Raw genomic sequence first — 17,607 nt, 5'->3', positions numbered from 1 at the left:
TTCAAAAAATTGGAAAACAGCCTATACCCTGTAACTCAAGAAGTATTAAAGATATCGTAATGCCCTTTTAGATATTGGGTCTTAATAAAACTTTTTGGCATCTTTATTTCCTTGTATGTCTTGATATAATTATATAATCTTATGAATGGAATGTAGAGAGCAAGGTAATGTGCCTCAACTTGACCATTTCAGTCCACTTTTAGCATGTAGACAGCTATGTTTTATGCAATTGTTTTTTAATAGAGAGAAACAAGATACAATTCTAATTTCAACATTATTTTTTCTTCAGACATTGCTCTTTAAATAAAACAAGTATCGGCTGAATACAAAGTCACAAACATTCGGTTTTCGACCACTGAAAATGGGTAACATTCAACAATCTGGATAACGGAGCCTTATTGAGATCCTCATATCCCTGGGACTAAATGATGTAGTGCCTTGAAAATTAAGATTCTGAAAAAAAAGTTTATTGACAACTAGAATCTAAAATCATGTTGTGATGTCTTTAAAATTTATTTAGTTAAAGGCTTGCAAACTTTGGAAAAAGAATATTTATGGCACTTAGACATGTTCAATGCAGTTGTCTTGACATCTCTAGTTTCCTTTAAAGACATTTCTCTTTTTTGTTGTTGTTTTTTCAAACTGACCCACATTTGGTTTTTGACCACTGAAAATGTGTACATTTTAATGATTTACTCCTGAAGCCATATTGAAATTCCAATATCTCTGGAACTGAATCATAAAGGGCCTTAAAAATAAAGACACCAAATGGCAAGTTTGTTAAGACCCAATATCTAAAAGAGCATTAGGATATCTTTATACTTCTTGAAGTTACAGACATGCAAACTTGGAGAAAAACTTAAAGTGCTGTTTCCCCATTTTTGAATGGTCACCATTGGCACATAATGCAACAAAGATTGCAAAAGGCAACAGAGTTTACAAATAGAGCTACCAATCTCTGTGTAAAAATAACATTATGATGCTGTCATCTTTCTAAAGTTATTTTTACCCCCTTGTAATTTTGCTATGAATCTAAAGTGAAAATTGTCATTTTGACCCCCTTCCACAAAATAGTTGATTACTCAGTAAATATTCATCCATGGCAGTTAATATTTTGGCTTTCATCACTATACATGTCTATCTTTAATCAGAAAAAAAAATAGCAAAATTAAAAAGTTTTTGAAATTTGGTTGATTTGACAGAATGACCCCTGTCTAATGGCTTAGTATTGCATTACATATTAGACTTTTAATATAGTCACTGTAATTGAAGACTGGATGTGTTTAGTTGATTCCCACTAATATGCGCAATTTTTAATAAAAAATATTTTTATGATAAGGACTAACACACAAGAATTCCCTTACTTGGAATACGTTTTGACAGTTTGTTTTGTTCTCACAGATTTGGTGGAAGAAGAAAATAACAAACTGAATGATGTTGAAGAGGAGCTCTGTTACAACCAGAATTCCTCTGATTTCAATCCCACACAAGAAGCTTTTAGTCGCTCACAGAGCGATGAGCATTTGAACCAAGAAAGAACCAAAAGAAAACGAGCCAAACGTTCATTCACCTGCTCAGAGTGTGGAATTAGTTTCACACAGAAACGCTGCCTGACGAAGCACCTGAGAGGACACACCGGAGAGAAGCCGTTCACGTGTGTGGAGTGTGGAAAGAGTTTCACGCGTAAAGAAAGGCTTAATGCACACATGAGAATCCACAGCGGAGAGAAGCCGTTCACATGTCCTCAGTGCGGAAAGGCTTTCAGAGAGAAAAAAATCCTTCAGACTCACATTAGAGTTCACACCGGAGAGAAACCCTTCACCTGCCCTCAATGCGGAAAGAGTTTCAGACAAAAAACAAACCTGAACGCTCACATGTGGAATCACAACGGAGAAAACTCCTTTGCGTGTCACCGCTGCGGAAAGACATTCACATGCAAAGGAAACCTCAACATGCATGTCATATTAATTCACAGTGGAGAGAAACCCTTCACGTGTCTTCAATGCGGACGGAGCTTCAAGCAGAAAAGCAACCTGAAGATGCACATGAGCATTCACACTCGAGAGACGGAGTTCATCTGCTGTCAGTGTGGAGATACTTTCAAATGCAAAGCCAGCTTTAAGTTGCACATGCACATTCACTCCAGCGAGAAGCCTTTCAAGTGCGTTCAGTGCGGGAAGAGTTTCATAATGAGTAGTCATCTCCAGAGTCACAAAAGGATTCATACGGGCGAGAAACCTTTCACCTGCCCTCAATGTGGGAAGAGTTTCAGAGAGAAAGGCCACCTGAAGACTCACATACGAACTCACACCGGAGAGAAGCCCTTCACGTGCCATCAGTGCGGAAACAGCTTCCCACGCAGAGCGAGTCTCACTATACACATGCGCATTCACACGGGAGAGAAGCCTTACGCGTGCGACAAATGCGGGAGGCGCTTCACACAGGCTAGCAATCTCAAAATTCATCTGCTCTCTCACACTGGAGGAAAATCACTGAGCTGTGATCAGTGCGGAACTAGTTGCACGTCACCGACGGCCCTGAGAATCCACTTGAAAACTCACGCCAATGGGAAGCCTCACGTCTGCTCTGTTTGCGGAAAGAGGTTCACGTATTCACGCAGTTTTAAAGAGCACCAGAAAATACACCACATGCACGTGGAAGCTCAAGAGTTGAGTGAAACTGCAGTGCATTGCCTTCAGTGATGAACAAACTGTTCTATAAGGGATGGAAAGACGTTTAGACTTTGTCAACAAAAGGTGAAGTCTTAAAGATCTAAGATATCTTTGTTTCTTCAGTTGAACAGTAAAGAAGATTTTTAGCTGAGCTCATTCGTCTTTTTAAATGTGCCATTGAATGCATTGAAACAATATTTTAAATTGTTCTCTGACATCTACATAGAAGGTATATGGCATGGGAAAGAGCAGAAATTCTCCAGAAACGGTTTTACAGCTGCATTTACATCCCTAGGATTTGTCCCTAGAATGAAACGCTCTGTTATTGCCTTATTTGGAAGCTTCATGAATAATAATGAGGAGCTCTGCTCTGATTGGCTGTCTCACACAGCTGTAAGGAAACACATGGAGGAAATATATATTTAATTATGGCCGCTTTATTTATTTAACTCTAGCCGCTTTTACTATGTGTTTTGTTGATTCTGCTGACATTTCACTCTCTCTACTGTGATGCATGTGCTCTGTGTAACATTATACTGCAGCGAAGTAGCATAAAGTAAGAAGGACTTACCACACAAGTTTCAATGCTTTAGTGATGCTCAGGATCTGTAAATCATTTGCCATCATCAGTGCACTCATCTCTCCTTACTCTTTTTATATGGTAAGTGAAATCTTATGTACTGCAATGTAACAGGCTACCGCTAGCATTAAGCTAACCACGTCCCTTCAGTAGCTATTTTCTGATGTACAGACGTTACTGATGATTGGGTGATGCAAATGTTGGGGGCGTAACTATTAACGATCGGGACTGTTGCGTAACAGTCGGTGCTATGTTGGAATTGACTTAATTTTCAGTGGTCTTTTGCAAACAGCAGATTTATATAAGGAGGAGGAAACGATGGTGTTTGAGACTCATGATATGTCATGTCCATGTACTGAACTGTTATTATTCAACTATGCCAAGGTTAACACAGATTTCCATTCTATGGCACCTTTAAGTGAAAATAAAAATAAAAAATACAGCACCTGTGCAGGAAACTGGGTCCCTGGAAGCGTGGTTGAAGATCTTTGAATTATTTAAAAAATATTAGTCATAAAATAAGGTCATTTTGTTCATGCCAATATTGGTGTTTTTTAAATATGTGTATAAGGCAGGAATTGGGCCGTTTATGTCTAAATAGGTGTAATAATAAATTAAATATAAAATAGTTGACTAGCAGTGACCGTTTTCCACAAAAATCTGCATCACTGTTTTGATAGTTCACCCAACAATGAAAATGATGCCTTCATTCACTTTTCATTACACTTTACATTTGTTATGTTCCTCCTAAGATAATATGTACCACGAAAGTTCTGTAAAGACCATTGTTTAGTTAGTAAATAATTGTCTTTACAGAATATTTTTAGTATACATTATGTTGAAAGAGACCCAGTAAAGTTTCTGAATTTCGGTTGATTTGACCCTTGTTTTTCTGTTTTTATTATTGGTATAGTTTTGCTTCAAAATCATAGGTGATTGAACAGTGCTGACATTCAGAAATATTAAAGTCTTGGTGTAGTGTACACATCACAGCATACATATTTATATAATTTCATGAATGTTTTAGGGCTAAATTTGATTAGAAATCTGGGCCCATATTCACAAAAAATCTTAAGGCTAACAGTAGCTCATAACTTGATGATTTAGGAGAAAAATTAAAAAAATAATGGCCGTGTCAATCCTAAATTTAGGACTCCTACATTTTTGCTCTAAGAGTATTTCACAAAGCATTTTAGTGCTAAAACTAGCTCCTAAATCTGTGAAACATTAGTAGTGAAAAGTCACTAAAACCAAATCCCAAACTAGGCACATCCTCTCTGCTGAAAAAGAAAAACAATCATCACAGAAATTCTAATTGTTTCCACTACAAATACCATTACAAATATTACAAACCATCAACTTTTAACCATTAAAATCATTAATAAATGATTTCCTGTACTGTTTTTGGGGACATAATCCATTGGGATTTAGTGGATTTAACAAGCCACCAATAGAAGGTGACCAATTATCAGTAAAGATTAACAGGCACCATCACAGTTACCATTGAAGCCAATCCAATTTCTATTTTAGCCAGTAAAAACATGAAAAAATTGGAATTGTTTTCAGTTGTTAGCAGGGTTAAAATGGCTGTTGCTGGCTATCTGCCTCGGAACGTAAACATTTTAGGAACATGTTGCATTTATTGGCACACATATGTTTTCCCACGCATCTTTTTTGGTTTTGGAGGTTAATTATACTCCAAATTTTCCTTTTGATTATATCCTTGTTTTCATGTACAGGTTGGGTAAGAAGTTCTTGAGTCCAGTTCGGTTTTCTTGTCTTACTTTCAGCCATGATTATTCTAGTCGGTCAATTAAAATGTTGTTTATATGCACATCTGCTAATTGTTTACGAGAAGCACACATGACAGTTAGCTGAACACATACTTGTTTAATTAGTAACACTAATTGTCATTATTGGCAACATCTTTATTTTTAAACCTTTATTTGAATATGGCAACATTTTATGAATAAATCTCTGACAGATACCCCTCCCCTATCAGCCAATCACATTGTGCATAGCTAATGAGTATGCTGACATCATCCATAGCAATGAGCTCAACCCCGCCCCTTACTCTCAGCTCAAGACTTCTCGCGATTCCTTAGTAATAGTTTGTCTGAGCAGCTTTGTGAATAGGTTTTAAGAGAAAACTCTTAGTGCCAAGATAAAATGTTTTGTGAATATGGGACCACACCTTTCGAGCCAAATAAGAAGTTCAGGTAATGCGGACTCCAATATTGTGCAACAGCCCAGTAGACGGTGGCATTCAGTCGGTTTGTGAACCGCCAACAAACCAAAGAAGAACAACACACGATTCTAAATTATACAGAGCATCTGACATTACCAAACCTAATGAACATACTTTAAAGTCTAGACAGCTGTGTGTGCACCTGAACTGCGCTAAACAAATATGCGACCTGGGATTCAATGCAATAATTGCGTATGTTCTCATTGTTTGCAAACAAGCAGGAGTCACTCCAAATGACACTCCAGATCGTTTCTGTCTAGTGTAGAAAATACTTTTTCTAAATGCTTTTAAATTTGTGTTTTGGTTGTTCTTATGAGAAGACGAAATGTTCTGTGCTTATGAAAAGACAAAGTGTACACTATGTAACAGAATCTGTTTAGTAAAATGTGTGTGTAGTTGCGAACTCTCTACATTAATGTCATTTCTGAGAAACCTCTGTTTACAGGCACGTAGGAGAAAAGAAGCCCTGCAAAAGTAGTAGCAATTTGAAGGTCACTTTAGACTAGACTTTTGGTCACTCTAAGAAGAAGAATGGGATGGGGCTGTATTTTCTTTTTTGTGCAGGAGCGGTTGGCGATAACAGGCCCTGATTGGAGGAGAATGGTCGAACAATATCAGGAGGAGAGACCTGCAGATCAAGAATATAAATACTTGCATTTAGTTTTGTGAGACATTCCTGGACTGCCCAGAATGTCAGATTTAATATGCAACTTCCAACACTAGTTAGTCCATCTTTTTGAAGCTCAGACATACTGCCATAATAATGGAGATCATTAAAGTGGAAAGTGAAGATATGAGTTATTCAGAGCCATGCGGAGTGAAAGATGAAGATACAGAGAAACCTAGAGGTTGGTGATCGTTCTTCATTTGTTTATTAACTATTGTTTATTTCCAGCTGTTTCACGGGATGTTTTAAATAGATATACTTTTAAAAGGACTACACTGCAAAAAAAATGCGTTTCTTACTTAGAATTTTTGTCTTGTTTCAAGCCAAAATATCAAAAAACTCTTAACCCTCATGTGGTGTTCATGTCATTTTTGACTGGAGAAGATTTTCTTTTTCCTGAAAATACTAGTTAATGTTATCGCATTGAACTGAAACTTAGTGACTTTGTTCACAGAGACTATAACAATTTGTCCACATTTTTTATTTATTTATTTTTTACTTTTTTGTGTTGTTTTTTTCACCTTGTTACACCTACGGTGTTCCCGGTCAAAAATGACAGGCCAACACAAAATAGCTTATAAATCCCTCGTTATGCTATATTATCCCCAAAAATTGGATTCAATCTTTTTATCAACTTGTTTTCTTTCAATTAGGACTGGTTTTGTATTCAATTTTCAAACAGTTTAATTGTAGGAGTCGTTTATCCGAGCTTATGCACCTCAGTTTTTGAGTGAAAAAAAACATTATTTGTTAATAATTTTGGCAATATTGAGAAAAATATGAAAATAAATTGCACTGTTGATCACACTAGTCTACTTTAATGTTTAACCAGGAAATTTCTTTTGAAATGCTTTTATTTTGTACAAAATGACACAGAGTCACACTTGTGGTGTTCCCGGTCAAAAATGACGAGCCTACACAAAATATCTTATAAATCACTTGTTATGCTATATTATCACCAAAAATTGGATTCAATCTTTTTATCAACTTGTTTTCTTTTAATTAGGACTGGTTTTGTATTTCATTTTCAAACGGTTTAATTGTAGGAGTCATTTATCCGAGCTCCTGGTCATTGAAAGTGAATGGGGGAGACTGAAAATTAGAGAAAAATTTAGTTGTCAGGAGCATGTTTATCATGGTCACATATGTATATGTGTGCTTGCAGACATAGAGCCATTGGACATGTGCATGCATGGATACATGTATGCCACACGCACGCACGCACGCACGCACACACACAAACTATTTTCTGAAAGAAACATTCTTTTTCACAGTGATAAATTTTTTTAATCTAATATCCATTCATCAATCTGACATTACCACATTCGAACACACACTCACACACCTAAACTCACACTCACGCACAAACTGTCTGTGACTGCAGTGACCCTGCTTCAAAAGAATCTCTCTTTCATGTTCTTGTTTCATCACACCTTCCAGACAAAATATTATGACATTTTGTTTTGGAACTGTGATGTTCTCATTTTTTTACTTAAAAAACTAGATGCCTACTCTCAGATAAATGAGGCCCACAATTAATTAGATGCAAATAGAAATATAAAACCAGTCCTAATTGACAGAAAACAAGTTGACAAAAAGATTGAATCCAAGATTGGGTGAAAATGTGGTTAAATGAGTAATTTATAAGCTATTTTTTATAGGCCTGTCATTTTTGACCGGGAACACCACAAGTGTGACTGTGCCATTTTTTACAAAATAAAAGTTTTTCAAAACAAACTTCCTGGTGAACCATTAAAGTAGACTAGTGTGATCAACAGAACCACTATTTGTTCATATTTTTTAATATTTCCAAAATTATTCAAAAATAATGATTTTTTTACTTAAAAAATTAGATGCCTACTCTCAGATAAATGAGGCCCACAATTAATTAGATGCAAATAGAAATATAAAACCAGTCCTAATTGACAGAAAACAATTTGACAAAAAGATTGAATCCAAGATTTGGTGAAAATGTGGTTAAATGAGTGATTTATAAGCTATTTTTTATAGGCCTGTCATTTTTGACCGGGAACACCATAGGTGTAATAGGATTTTGAACACCACATGAGGGTTAAATCAAGAAGGATTTTCTAGACTAATAAAAACTGTAAAGTTTTCAGAAAAAAATACTCGAAAGTTAAGTGCTTGAAACAAGCAACATAATCTGACAATGGGGTAAGAAAATAATCTTGTTTTCTGTTTGAAATGAGATTATTTTTCTTACCCCATTGGCAGATTGTGTTGCTTGTTCCTTTAATGCATCAACAAATTTCCTGGGATGATGCCAAATGATGTCTGAAGCTGTATCTTCTATCTATCAGAGCTTTGACGCATTGACCCCAAACTTTGAATGTGCTGTTATCACCTCACACTGACAATGCCACATCAGTTTGGTAACAGCGCCACCTGTGGGTCAAAAGTGATAAAGAATTAAATCATTATACTAGTGCTTGTATTTGACTAAAACCATCTTAAAATGGCATCAGTTACTCATTGCTGGAGTTGGTCTTATCCTTGCTGCCTTGCTTCTGTTGTGCTTGGCCCTGAGAATTGCAGCTTGAAGTTATATTTTTACTTGATTTATTCAAGAAATGGTTCATAATTCAGTGAGTAAAGTTTATAAACAAAGTACAGATTGCATCATCACAAAAACAAATAATCAGATTTACAAAAATACATTCTTGCATTCACAGACAAGACGAGACAAGTGCTCAAACCTACACAAGTGTTTTACTGTAGAGCTGTTTGACTTGTTTCAGTAATTTGTTCTGTAAATTTTGATCTTTAATATATAACACAAATACAGCCATTGGCAGTAAGAATATAGGTCACTTTGTGGATTGCTTCCATTGTCTTCATTTGTAAGTCACTTTGGATAAAAGCATCTGCTAAATGATTAAATCTAAATGTTGACTGTTTTGTTCTCACAGATTTGGTGGAAGAAGAAAATAAACTGAATTGCATTGAAAAGGAGACCGGTTACTATCAGAATTTCTCTGATTTCAGTCCTGCAGAAAAATATTTTAGTTGCTCACAGAGTGGTGACCATTTGAAGCAAGAAAAGACCAAAGGAAAACAAGCCAAACGTTCATTCACCTGCTCAGAGTGTGGAAGGAGTTTCACACAAAAACACTGCCTGACGAAGCACCAGAGAGTTCACACCGGAGAGAAGCCGTTCACGTGTGTGGAGTGTGGAAGGAGTTTCACACGTAAAGACAGTCTTAATATGCACATGAAAATCCACAGCGGAGAGAAACCGTTTACCTGTCCTCAGTGTGGAAAGACTTTCAAAGAGAAAAAAATCTTTCAGACTCACATTAGAGTTCACACCGGAGAGAAACCCTTCACCTGCCCTCAATGCGGAAAGAGTTTCAGACAAAAAACAAACCTGAACGCTCACATGTGGATTCACAATGGAGAAAAGCCCTTCGCGTGTCATCTGTGCGGAAAGACATTCACATCTAAAGGAAACCTTAATATGCACATGCGAATTCACACCGGAGAGAAGCCGTTCACATGCCATCAATGTGGACTGAGTTTCACAGAGAAAAACATCCTTGAGAATCACATACGAATTCACACCGGAGAGAAACCCTTCACGTGTCTTCAGTGCAGAAAGGCCTTCACGAGGAAAGGCAACCTGAAGATGCACATGAGGATTCACACTCGAGAAACACTGTTCATCTGTCATCACTGTGGAAATACTTTCAAATGTAAAGCGAGTTTGAAGTCGCACATGCAGATCCACTCCAGCGAGAAGCCTTTTACGTGCATTCAGTGCGGGAAGAGTTTTTCTCAGAAAGCACAGCTTAAGATTCACAGCGTAGTTCACACTGGAGAAAGGCCTTTCTTGTGTCAGCACTGCGGGAAGAGCTTCAAACGGAGAGCCAACTTGAACGTTCACATGCGGGTTCACACCGGAGAGAAGCCTTACATGTGCCATCAGTGTGGAAGGAGGTTCTCGCAGGTCGTCGGCCTCAAAACCCATCCGTGTTTGGGATCGCCGTCGATCCTGAAAGTGAAAGCTCACGTTTGCTCTGAGTGCGGTAAAGCCTTCACTAGAGCCGCTCATCTGACAATGCACCAGAGAATCCACTCTGGAGAAAAACCCTACAAGTGTTCATTCTGCGTGAAGAGCTTAGCGGAGCCTGGAAACCTGAAAAAACACGAGCGGATTCACACCGCAGAGAAGACTTATCCCTGCGCTTCATGTGGGAGGACTTGCAGGTCATTAAGAAATCTAGAGATTCATAGAAAAACACTCTGCTCTCTGGCCATGTAAATGCTACCGAAGGCAAAGAGAATTCTTTCCAAAGGACAGATTGATGGGCAGAAACAAAGTAAACCTAGGGTGTAATGTTAAAGGGATAGTTAAAAAAATGAAGATTTTTTAACTCAAACCATTTATTGCAGTCTGGTAGTGATTTAATGGCAGTGGATGGGCACCAAACCGTTGAAAGTAAAAAAAAAACATGCACAGACAAATCCAAATTACACCCTGCGGCTCGTGACGATACACTGATGTCAACCTGCTCTTGTATAGTAGATGCACGCTCTCCTTTGACTTTGCATTGTTGGAAGCTGACTACTTGTCATTTCTGACTAATAACAAAAAAACAGAACAATGTCTAAAAGCTTCTATGTGACAAGGTGTACATTTAAAAAAGCTAAAAAACTCAGAACTACATTTTTATAAGCTGTCGACACAAAAAAAACTAGCGTTTAAGGATGCAAATAGTTGTAGATGTCAGGATATTTCACGTTTGGCTGTTCAGTTGGATCATTTTTTTCCAACAAAAGGAAGGTAAGAAAAGGAGCACGGACATAAACCAATGACATGTAGTTTCTCCTCCTCTCAGGGTGGTGAAATAATCCTTTGACATGGTTTTTAACTTAAAAATAATAAAAGTTTACTGTCACCATTAAATTTCCCTCTGGCGGACATAGTTCTCAGAGTAATATGACACATTGCGCTCTACTTTTGTGTCCTCGAATGCTCGTTTTCTTTAGGTCGACAGCTTATAAAAACATACTTCTGTGTTTTTTAACTTGTTTACTGTACACCTCGTCACACAGCAGCTTTCAGACATTGTTCTGATTCTTGTTATAAGTCAGAAATGACACGGAGGCAGCTCCTTGTTTTCAGATTATGACGCGTATCTAAACCTAGAGGTACTTCTTCTAAATTCAGTCTTAAATTAAATCAACCAGGAGGCAGGTTTAACTTCAGATTATTGTTGTGTTTCCAGTTTTTATATATCAAAATGATTGGCACTCTTTGCAGATTTGAACAAAGAAGCCTGTGAAAATAAATCTGCACTGTTAATCATTTTGACCTTTTATTAAAAAATAAATAAAAATCACAAAACCCTAATCTTTCACTGAAGTAAAATGGAAGGGATGGGAAATATCATAATGACAGAATTGTTAATGGCACCCTTTTATTCAATACTTTTTGCATCCTCCATTTGTCAATTTAACAGCTACACCTGACAAGAAATCAGAGACCACTTCTGCAAACAGAATTTCTTCAGATTCTTTAGATTTCCAGATCCATGATAAACTCTTTCCTCTTCAGTTTTCTATAGGGTTCAGGTCAGGGAACTGGGATTTGTGTTGATTTTGATGGTCCTTTTGATGACTTTCTGACCCCAAGACTCAACTAATCTCTATCTGTGATCCCTGGGGAGTCTTTGGCCACTTAAAAGTATCTTCCTCACATTGCATTAAGACAATATAGACACTTTACTGCAGGCAGATTTGTAACATGGAACTCCTTAATTATGGTCCTAATGATAGAAATGTAAATGTTCAATGCTGTAGCTCTTGTCTTACTGTGATGTATGTATTTATTTATGGACTTTCTAATTTGTGCTATTTTCTTGACTTCATACTTTGCGAAATAATTGCCAAATGCAGATGTGCAAAGCTTGTCACATCAGACCCAAAAAGACTTGAGGCTGTAAAGGTGCTTCAACTCTAAGTTAAGGGTATGAATACTTATGCAATGTACTTATGTCAGTGTTTTATTGTTAATAGGCTAAATTAGTAAAATTTGCAAATCTGGTTTTTGCTTTGTCATTATGGGTGTATGGAGTGTAAATTGATGTGGGGGAAAACTAATTTAAAGCAGTTTAACATAATGCTGCAACAAAACAAAACGTGAAAAAAAATGAAGGGGTATGAATACTTTTGCAAGGCGCTGTATATTAATGACCAAGATAGGAGCACTTGTTTGTGGAGGGCAGGTAATCTATATTATAATTACACATCAAAACAAAACTAAGACCACCAATTTTTGAAAAAACATAATTCGGAATAAAATTCCAGACAGAAGTGGGTTTTTTAAGTGATGCTTAATCCAGTTAATCTTAAAGGTTTGGTTCACAGTAGGGAAATCTAAGAAATTAAGGCCACCGTTCTCATATGTGACCCTGGAGCACAAAACCAGTCTTAAGTCGCTGGGGTATATTTGTAGCAATAGCCAAAAATACATTGCATGGGTCAAAATTATTGATTTTTCTTTTATGTCAAAAATCATTAGGAAATTATGTAAAGATCATGTTCCATGAAGATTTTTTGTAAAATTCCTACTGTAAATGTATCAAAATGTAATTTTTGATCAGTAATATGCATTGTTAAGAACCTAATTTGGACAACTTTAAAGGTGATTTTCTCAGGATTTAGATTTTTTTGCATCCTCAGATTCCAGATTTTCAAATAGATGTATTTCGGCCAAATATTGTCCTATCCTAACAAACCATACATCCATAGAAAGCTTATTTGCTGAGCTTTCATATTACATATACATCTAAGATTTGTAAAATTTAACCTTATGACTGGTTTTGTGGTCCAGGGTCACATATGTATTCATAATTTCAGTTTTTTTAACAGGGTGTGTTCGATTTTTCCATAGGAAATCAAATAGCATTTTCTCAATATTTCTAGTTATTCAGATACAAAGATAAGGAGGCATATGTCAGTGGCTAAACCTTCAGGGAGAGACCTCTTTGAAGCCAAAAGATGATTTTTTGAGTTGAGTTTTATCAGTTATGGTGTTAAAATTCAAAGAACATCTTTTCAGCTGCTCTTTAACAAAAAGGATGCCCAAGTATGTAGAAATTAACAATAGTTATTCCGCTATCTGAAACAACGCGAGACAGAATTGCGTTTACATCACGTGACGATTGATCACATGATTCAGTCACTATCGCGGAGACTGACAGGGAGGAGTTTACTCCAAAACCATATCAATCTAACGAGGTTTTTAAATATTATACGAGGGTTTCCGCGCGGATTTTTGGTTTGCTTATTTATGCAATAAACATCCTTGCAACTGCATTGCATTGGAGTAAGTTATGAGGAAAACTGCTGCAGCTCTAGCAACTCTGCGTAAGTAGCAGACTTAAGCACTGATCTGATGATACTCTGACACCAGAGAAACAACACTGACAGCATCACACAGATCTGACTTTACCTGAGTAAACAACACTAGATTTACTGCTGGAAATAACTGGGTTCTCTAACAATATAGCTGCATCGGCGGAGATCCAAGGCTTTCAGACTCATTTTGATAGAAATAAACTCAGAAAGAATAAAACAACTCTCAGACAAACCAATATGCCCAGTTACATCAAAAGAATAATCATTATAAAACAATAGTTATAAAAATGTCCAAATGATAGATGGTCAGTTTAAGATAAATGGCTGTTTTAGAACCAATATTTTTAAATTTATGTCTATTTTTATATATAATATTTTTGTTGTATATATATATTGTATCTGTGTCTTGTAAAGTATGCTATTTAGTGTAAAGGTAAAAAAGCAAATAATTGTGAAAGAATATAAACATAAATAGCTAAGACTGATTCCCCATATTCACATTAAAATAATATAAATAACTGTATGCATGTGTTTTTTCCTTAGGTCTCAGCACCAAAGTGATCACAATTTACAGTAAATGCTAAATACTTCTACAATCTGGTCAACCGAGAGAAAAAAAAACAGATCTTCATAGCATAATATTGTACAGGTGGAGTTTATTAAAGAGGAGAGTGAAGACATGAGTGATTCAGAACCATCCCAGATAAACAACGAAGATGAAAACGAGGATCAAAGAGGTTTGTGTGCGAAATACATAATTGAACACTGATATATGTATTTAAAAAAATGTATATATGTGACCCTGGACCACAAAACCAGTCATAAGGTAAAATTTTACAAAACTGAGATTTATACATCATATGAAAGCTAAATAAATAAGCTTTCTATTGATGCATAGTTTGTTAGGATAGAACAATATTTGACCGAGATACATCTATTTGAAAATCTGGAATCCGAGGGTGCAAAAAAATCAAAATACTGAGAAAATCACCTTTAAAGTTGTCCAAATTAGGTTCTTAACAATGCATTTTACAAATCAAAAATTACATTTTGATAGGTTTACAGTAGGAATTTTACAAAAAATCATCATGGAACATGATCTTTACTTAATTTCCTAATGATTTTTGGCATAAAAGAAAAATCAATAATTTTGACCCATACAATGTATTTTTGGCTATTGCTACAAATATACCCCAGCGACTTAAGACTGGTTTTGTGGTCCAGGGTCACATATATTTATATATATATATATAAACATATTTAAAAAAAACATTTATGCAAATATACACCAAAAGTAGGATTCAATTCTGATGCTTGTGATTTAAATCAATGAGATCTTTATAACAGTACAGCAGATAACATAAAACTGACATTAAATGATGTAAATATCAGTGGTCGCTCTATATCTCCAATGACCCTGGAGCACAAAACCAGTCTTAAGTAGCACAGGTTTGTAGCAATAGCCAAAAATACATTGTATGGGTCAAAATTATCGAATTATCGATATTAAGTAAAGATCATGTTCCGTGAAGATATTTCGTAATTTTCTACCATAAATATATAAAAACTTGATTTTTGATTAGTAATATGCATTGCTAAGAGCTTCATTTGGACAGCTTTTAAGGCAATTTTCTCAATATTTAGATTTTTTTGCACTCTCAGATTCCAGGTTTTTAAATAGTTGTATCTCAGACAAACATTGTCATATTTTAACAAACAATATATCAATGGAAAGCTTATTTACTCAGCTTTCAGATGCCAGAATCTCAATTTTGACAAATTTACACTTATGACTGGTTTTGTGGTCCTGGGTCACATATTTGAACTCTTTCCAACAATGACTGTATGATTTAGAGATGCATCATTTCACACTGAGGACAACTGAGAGACTCATATGCAACTATTACAAAAGGTTCAAACACTCACTGATACTCCAGAAGGAAAAACCATGCATTAAGAGCCGGGGGTGAAAACTTTTGAACAGAATGAAGACGTGTAAATTGTTCTTATTTTGCATAAATATCATATTTTTAATGTAGTAATGCCCTTCAGAAGATACTTGTTTTGCAAAAGACAAAATAAGTTACATTTACCCTGATCTTCCAATTAAAAAAGTTTTCACCCCCGGCTCTTAATGCATGGTTTTTCCTTTTGGAGTATCAGTGAGTGTTTGAACCTTCTGTAATAGTTGCATATGAGTCCCTCAGTTGTCCTCAGTGTGAAAAGATGGATCTCAAAATCATACAGTCATTGTTGGAAAGAGTTCAAATACACAAAAATGCTGGAAAACCAAAGAATTTTTCTGAAGAACAGCAGACAGTTTAACCGTTCAGGAGAAACAAGCGACTCATGAACAACTATCACTAAACAAAAAACACAGCTGTGGATCATTCAGAGAACAACACAGTATTAAGAATCAAGAACAGGGTCATTTTTATAAATTTAACTATTATTTTCTCTTGTGGACTATATGTAAACATCTTTTATGTGAAATATTCAGGTCAGTACTAAATAAACAACAACATGCATTTTGTATGATCCCTCTTATTTAGCTAAAATAATTAAGATTTTGCAGATTCTGAAAGGTTTGACCTCAACTGTACTTTCACCTCAGATGCATCCCTCTTAAACTAAACATTAACCATTTAATGTGTTCATTTCAGACCCGCTTGAGGAACCAGAGGAAAGTCAAGAGCTGAATGAAGCGGCGAGGAACCGTGAGTCAGATCATCAGTATGAGAAAGCTCAGCATTTCACAGCTGGAGAAGAATCAATAAGCTCATCACAGAACATCAGCCAAGAAGAAACTAAAGGAAGCGAAGCCCGTCCGTTCACGTGTCTTCAGTGCGGGAAGACCTTCAAACGGGCCACGGATGTCAAAGGTCACCTGCGCTATCACTCCGGCGAGAGGCCGTTCACCTGCGACCAATGCGGGAAGAAATTCATCCTAGCCTCGCATTTAAAAACACATTTATCGATCCATTCCAACGAGAAGCCTTTTTTGTGCTCTACCTGTGGCAAGAGTTTTTCACGCCTCTGCACTTTCAAAGATCACGAGAACATCCACACCGGCGTCAGAGCTCACGTCTGCTCCGAGTGCGGGAACGCCTTCATCACGGCCAACGCGCTGAAGATGCACCAGCGAGTTCACACCGGAGAAAAACCCTACAAGTGCTCGCACTGCGGCAGGAGCTTCAGTCACTCCGGAGCGCTGAAGAGACACGAACGCGTTCACACCGGAGAAAGACCGTACCACTGCCCTCTCTGCGGGAGGAGGTTCACACAGTCCAGCAATCTGCTGACTCACGTCAAAAGACATTGCCCCAAATCACGGTGATCAAAGTGCAGATGTGAATACACGAGGAAATACAGAAAAACTGCAGATATGCTGTTAGTGATGCATTCACCTGTACAACAGCCAATGCTCACTTTGTTTTTATATTTCTGTTTACATGCTCTTAAATATGCAGATTAAAGTGATGAATTAACCTGAGTATGCCTGATTAATTAAACATCAGTTTTTATAGAAACGCTGTTTTTTCATGCACCTGTCAAGTTTGAGATTTTGGGCTTTTTGCAGTTTCATAAAGTGTTTTTTCAGACTGGTGGAAAGAAAACCTCTAACAGACACTGTTAAGTCCTTCTTTTATAGCACTTTATCTATTTGTGTCAGTGGATTTCAATTACAATCCATATTTTTAAAGGCCAGGAGTTTATTCTCCGACACTGAGCCATAAATCTCCACACACCACACTTTACATTTTTATTCTTGTCTACACTACCGTTCAAAAGTTTGGGGTCAGTAAGACTTGTAATAGTCTTTAAAGAAGTCTCTTCTGCTCATCAAATCATTTATTTGATTAAAAATACAGAAAAAAACTGTAATATTGCAAAATGTTTTTACTATGTAAAATAATGTTTTTTATTTTAACATACTTTAAAATAGAATTTATTCCTGTGATGAAAAGCTGAATTTTTATCAGCTGTTACTGCAGTCTATAGGGTCACATGATCCTTCAGAAATCATTCTAATATGCTGATTTATTATTAGAATGAT

General features: G+C 36.4%; 3 protein-coding genes across 3 annotated transcripts in view; all 3 read left to right on the top strand.

Annotated features, from left to right (window-relative positions):
* The window catches only part of LOC141343535 (uncharacterized), a 6,849-nt gene extending 2,669 nt beyond the window's left edge, over positions 1–4,180 (top strand). The window contains exon 2 of the mRNA XM_073848100.1: positions 1,402–4,180. Coding sequence (XP_073704201.1) covers positions 1,402–2,702 — 1,301 coding nt within the window. The 3' untranslated portion in view covers positions 2,703–4,180. The remainder of the gene's footprint in view (positions 1–1,401) is intronic.
* A 2,083-nt stretch (positions 4,181–6,263) lies between these two features.
* LOC141344619 (uncharacterized) lies at positions 6,264–10,449 on the top strand. Its single transcript, XM_073849491.1, has 2 exons — positions 6,264–6,348; positions 9,098–10,449. The coding sequence occupies exons 1-2, from the start codon at positions 6,264–6,266 to the stop codon at positions 10,447–10,449; spliced, it is 1,437 nt and encodes a 478-aa protein (XP_073705592.1).
* A 2,944-nt stretch (positions 10,450–13,393) lies between these two features.
* Positions 13,394–17,033, top strand: LOC141343551 (uncharacterized). The gene is made up of 3 exons (XM_073848119.1): positions 13,394–13,559; positions 14,094–14,287; positions 16,214–17,033. Exons 2-3 carry the CDS (start codon positions 14,230–14,232, stop codon positions 16,885–16,887), a joined length of 732 nt encoding a protein of 243 aa, XP_073704220.1. The 5' UTR covers positions 13,394–13,559; positions 14,094–14,229; the 3' UTR covers positions 16,888–17,033.
* Positions 17,034–17,607: the final 574 nt, after the last annotated feature.

Source organism: Garra rufa, chromosome 10 (genome assembly GCF_049309525.1).
Source record: "Garra rufa chromosome 10, GarRuf1.0, whole genome shotgun sequence".
Lineage (NCBI taxonomy): Eukaryota > Metazoa > Chordata > Actinopteri > Cypriniformes > Cyprinidae > Garra > Garra rufa.
This window is presented reverse-complemented; position numbering and strand designations above follow the sequence as displayed.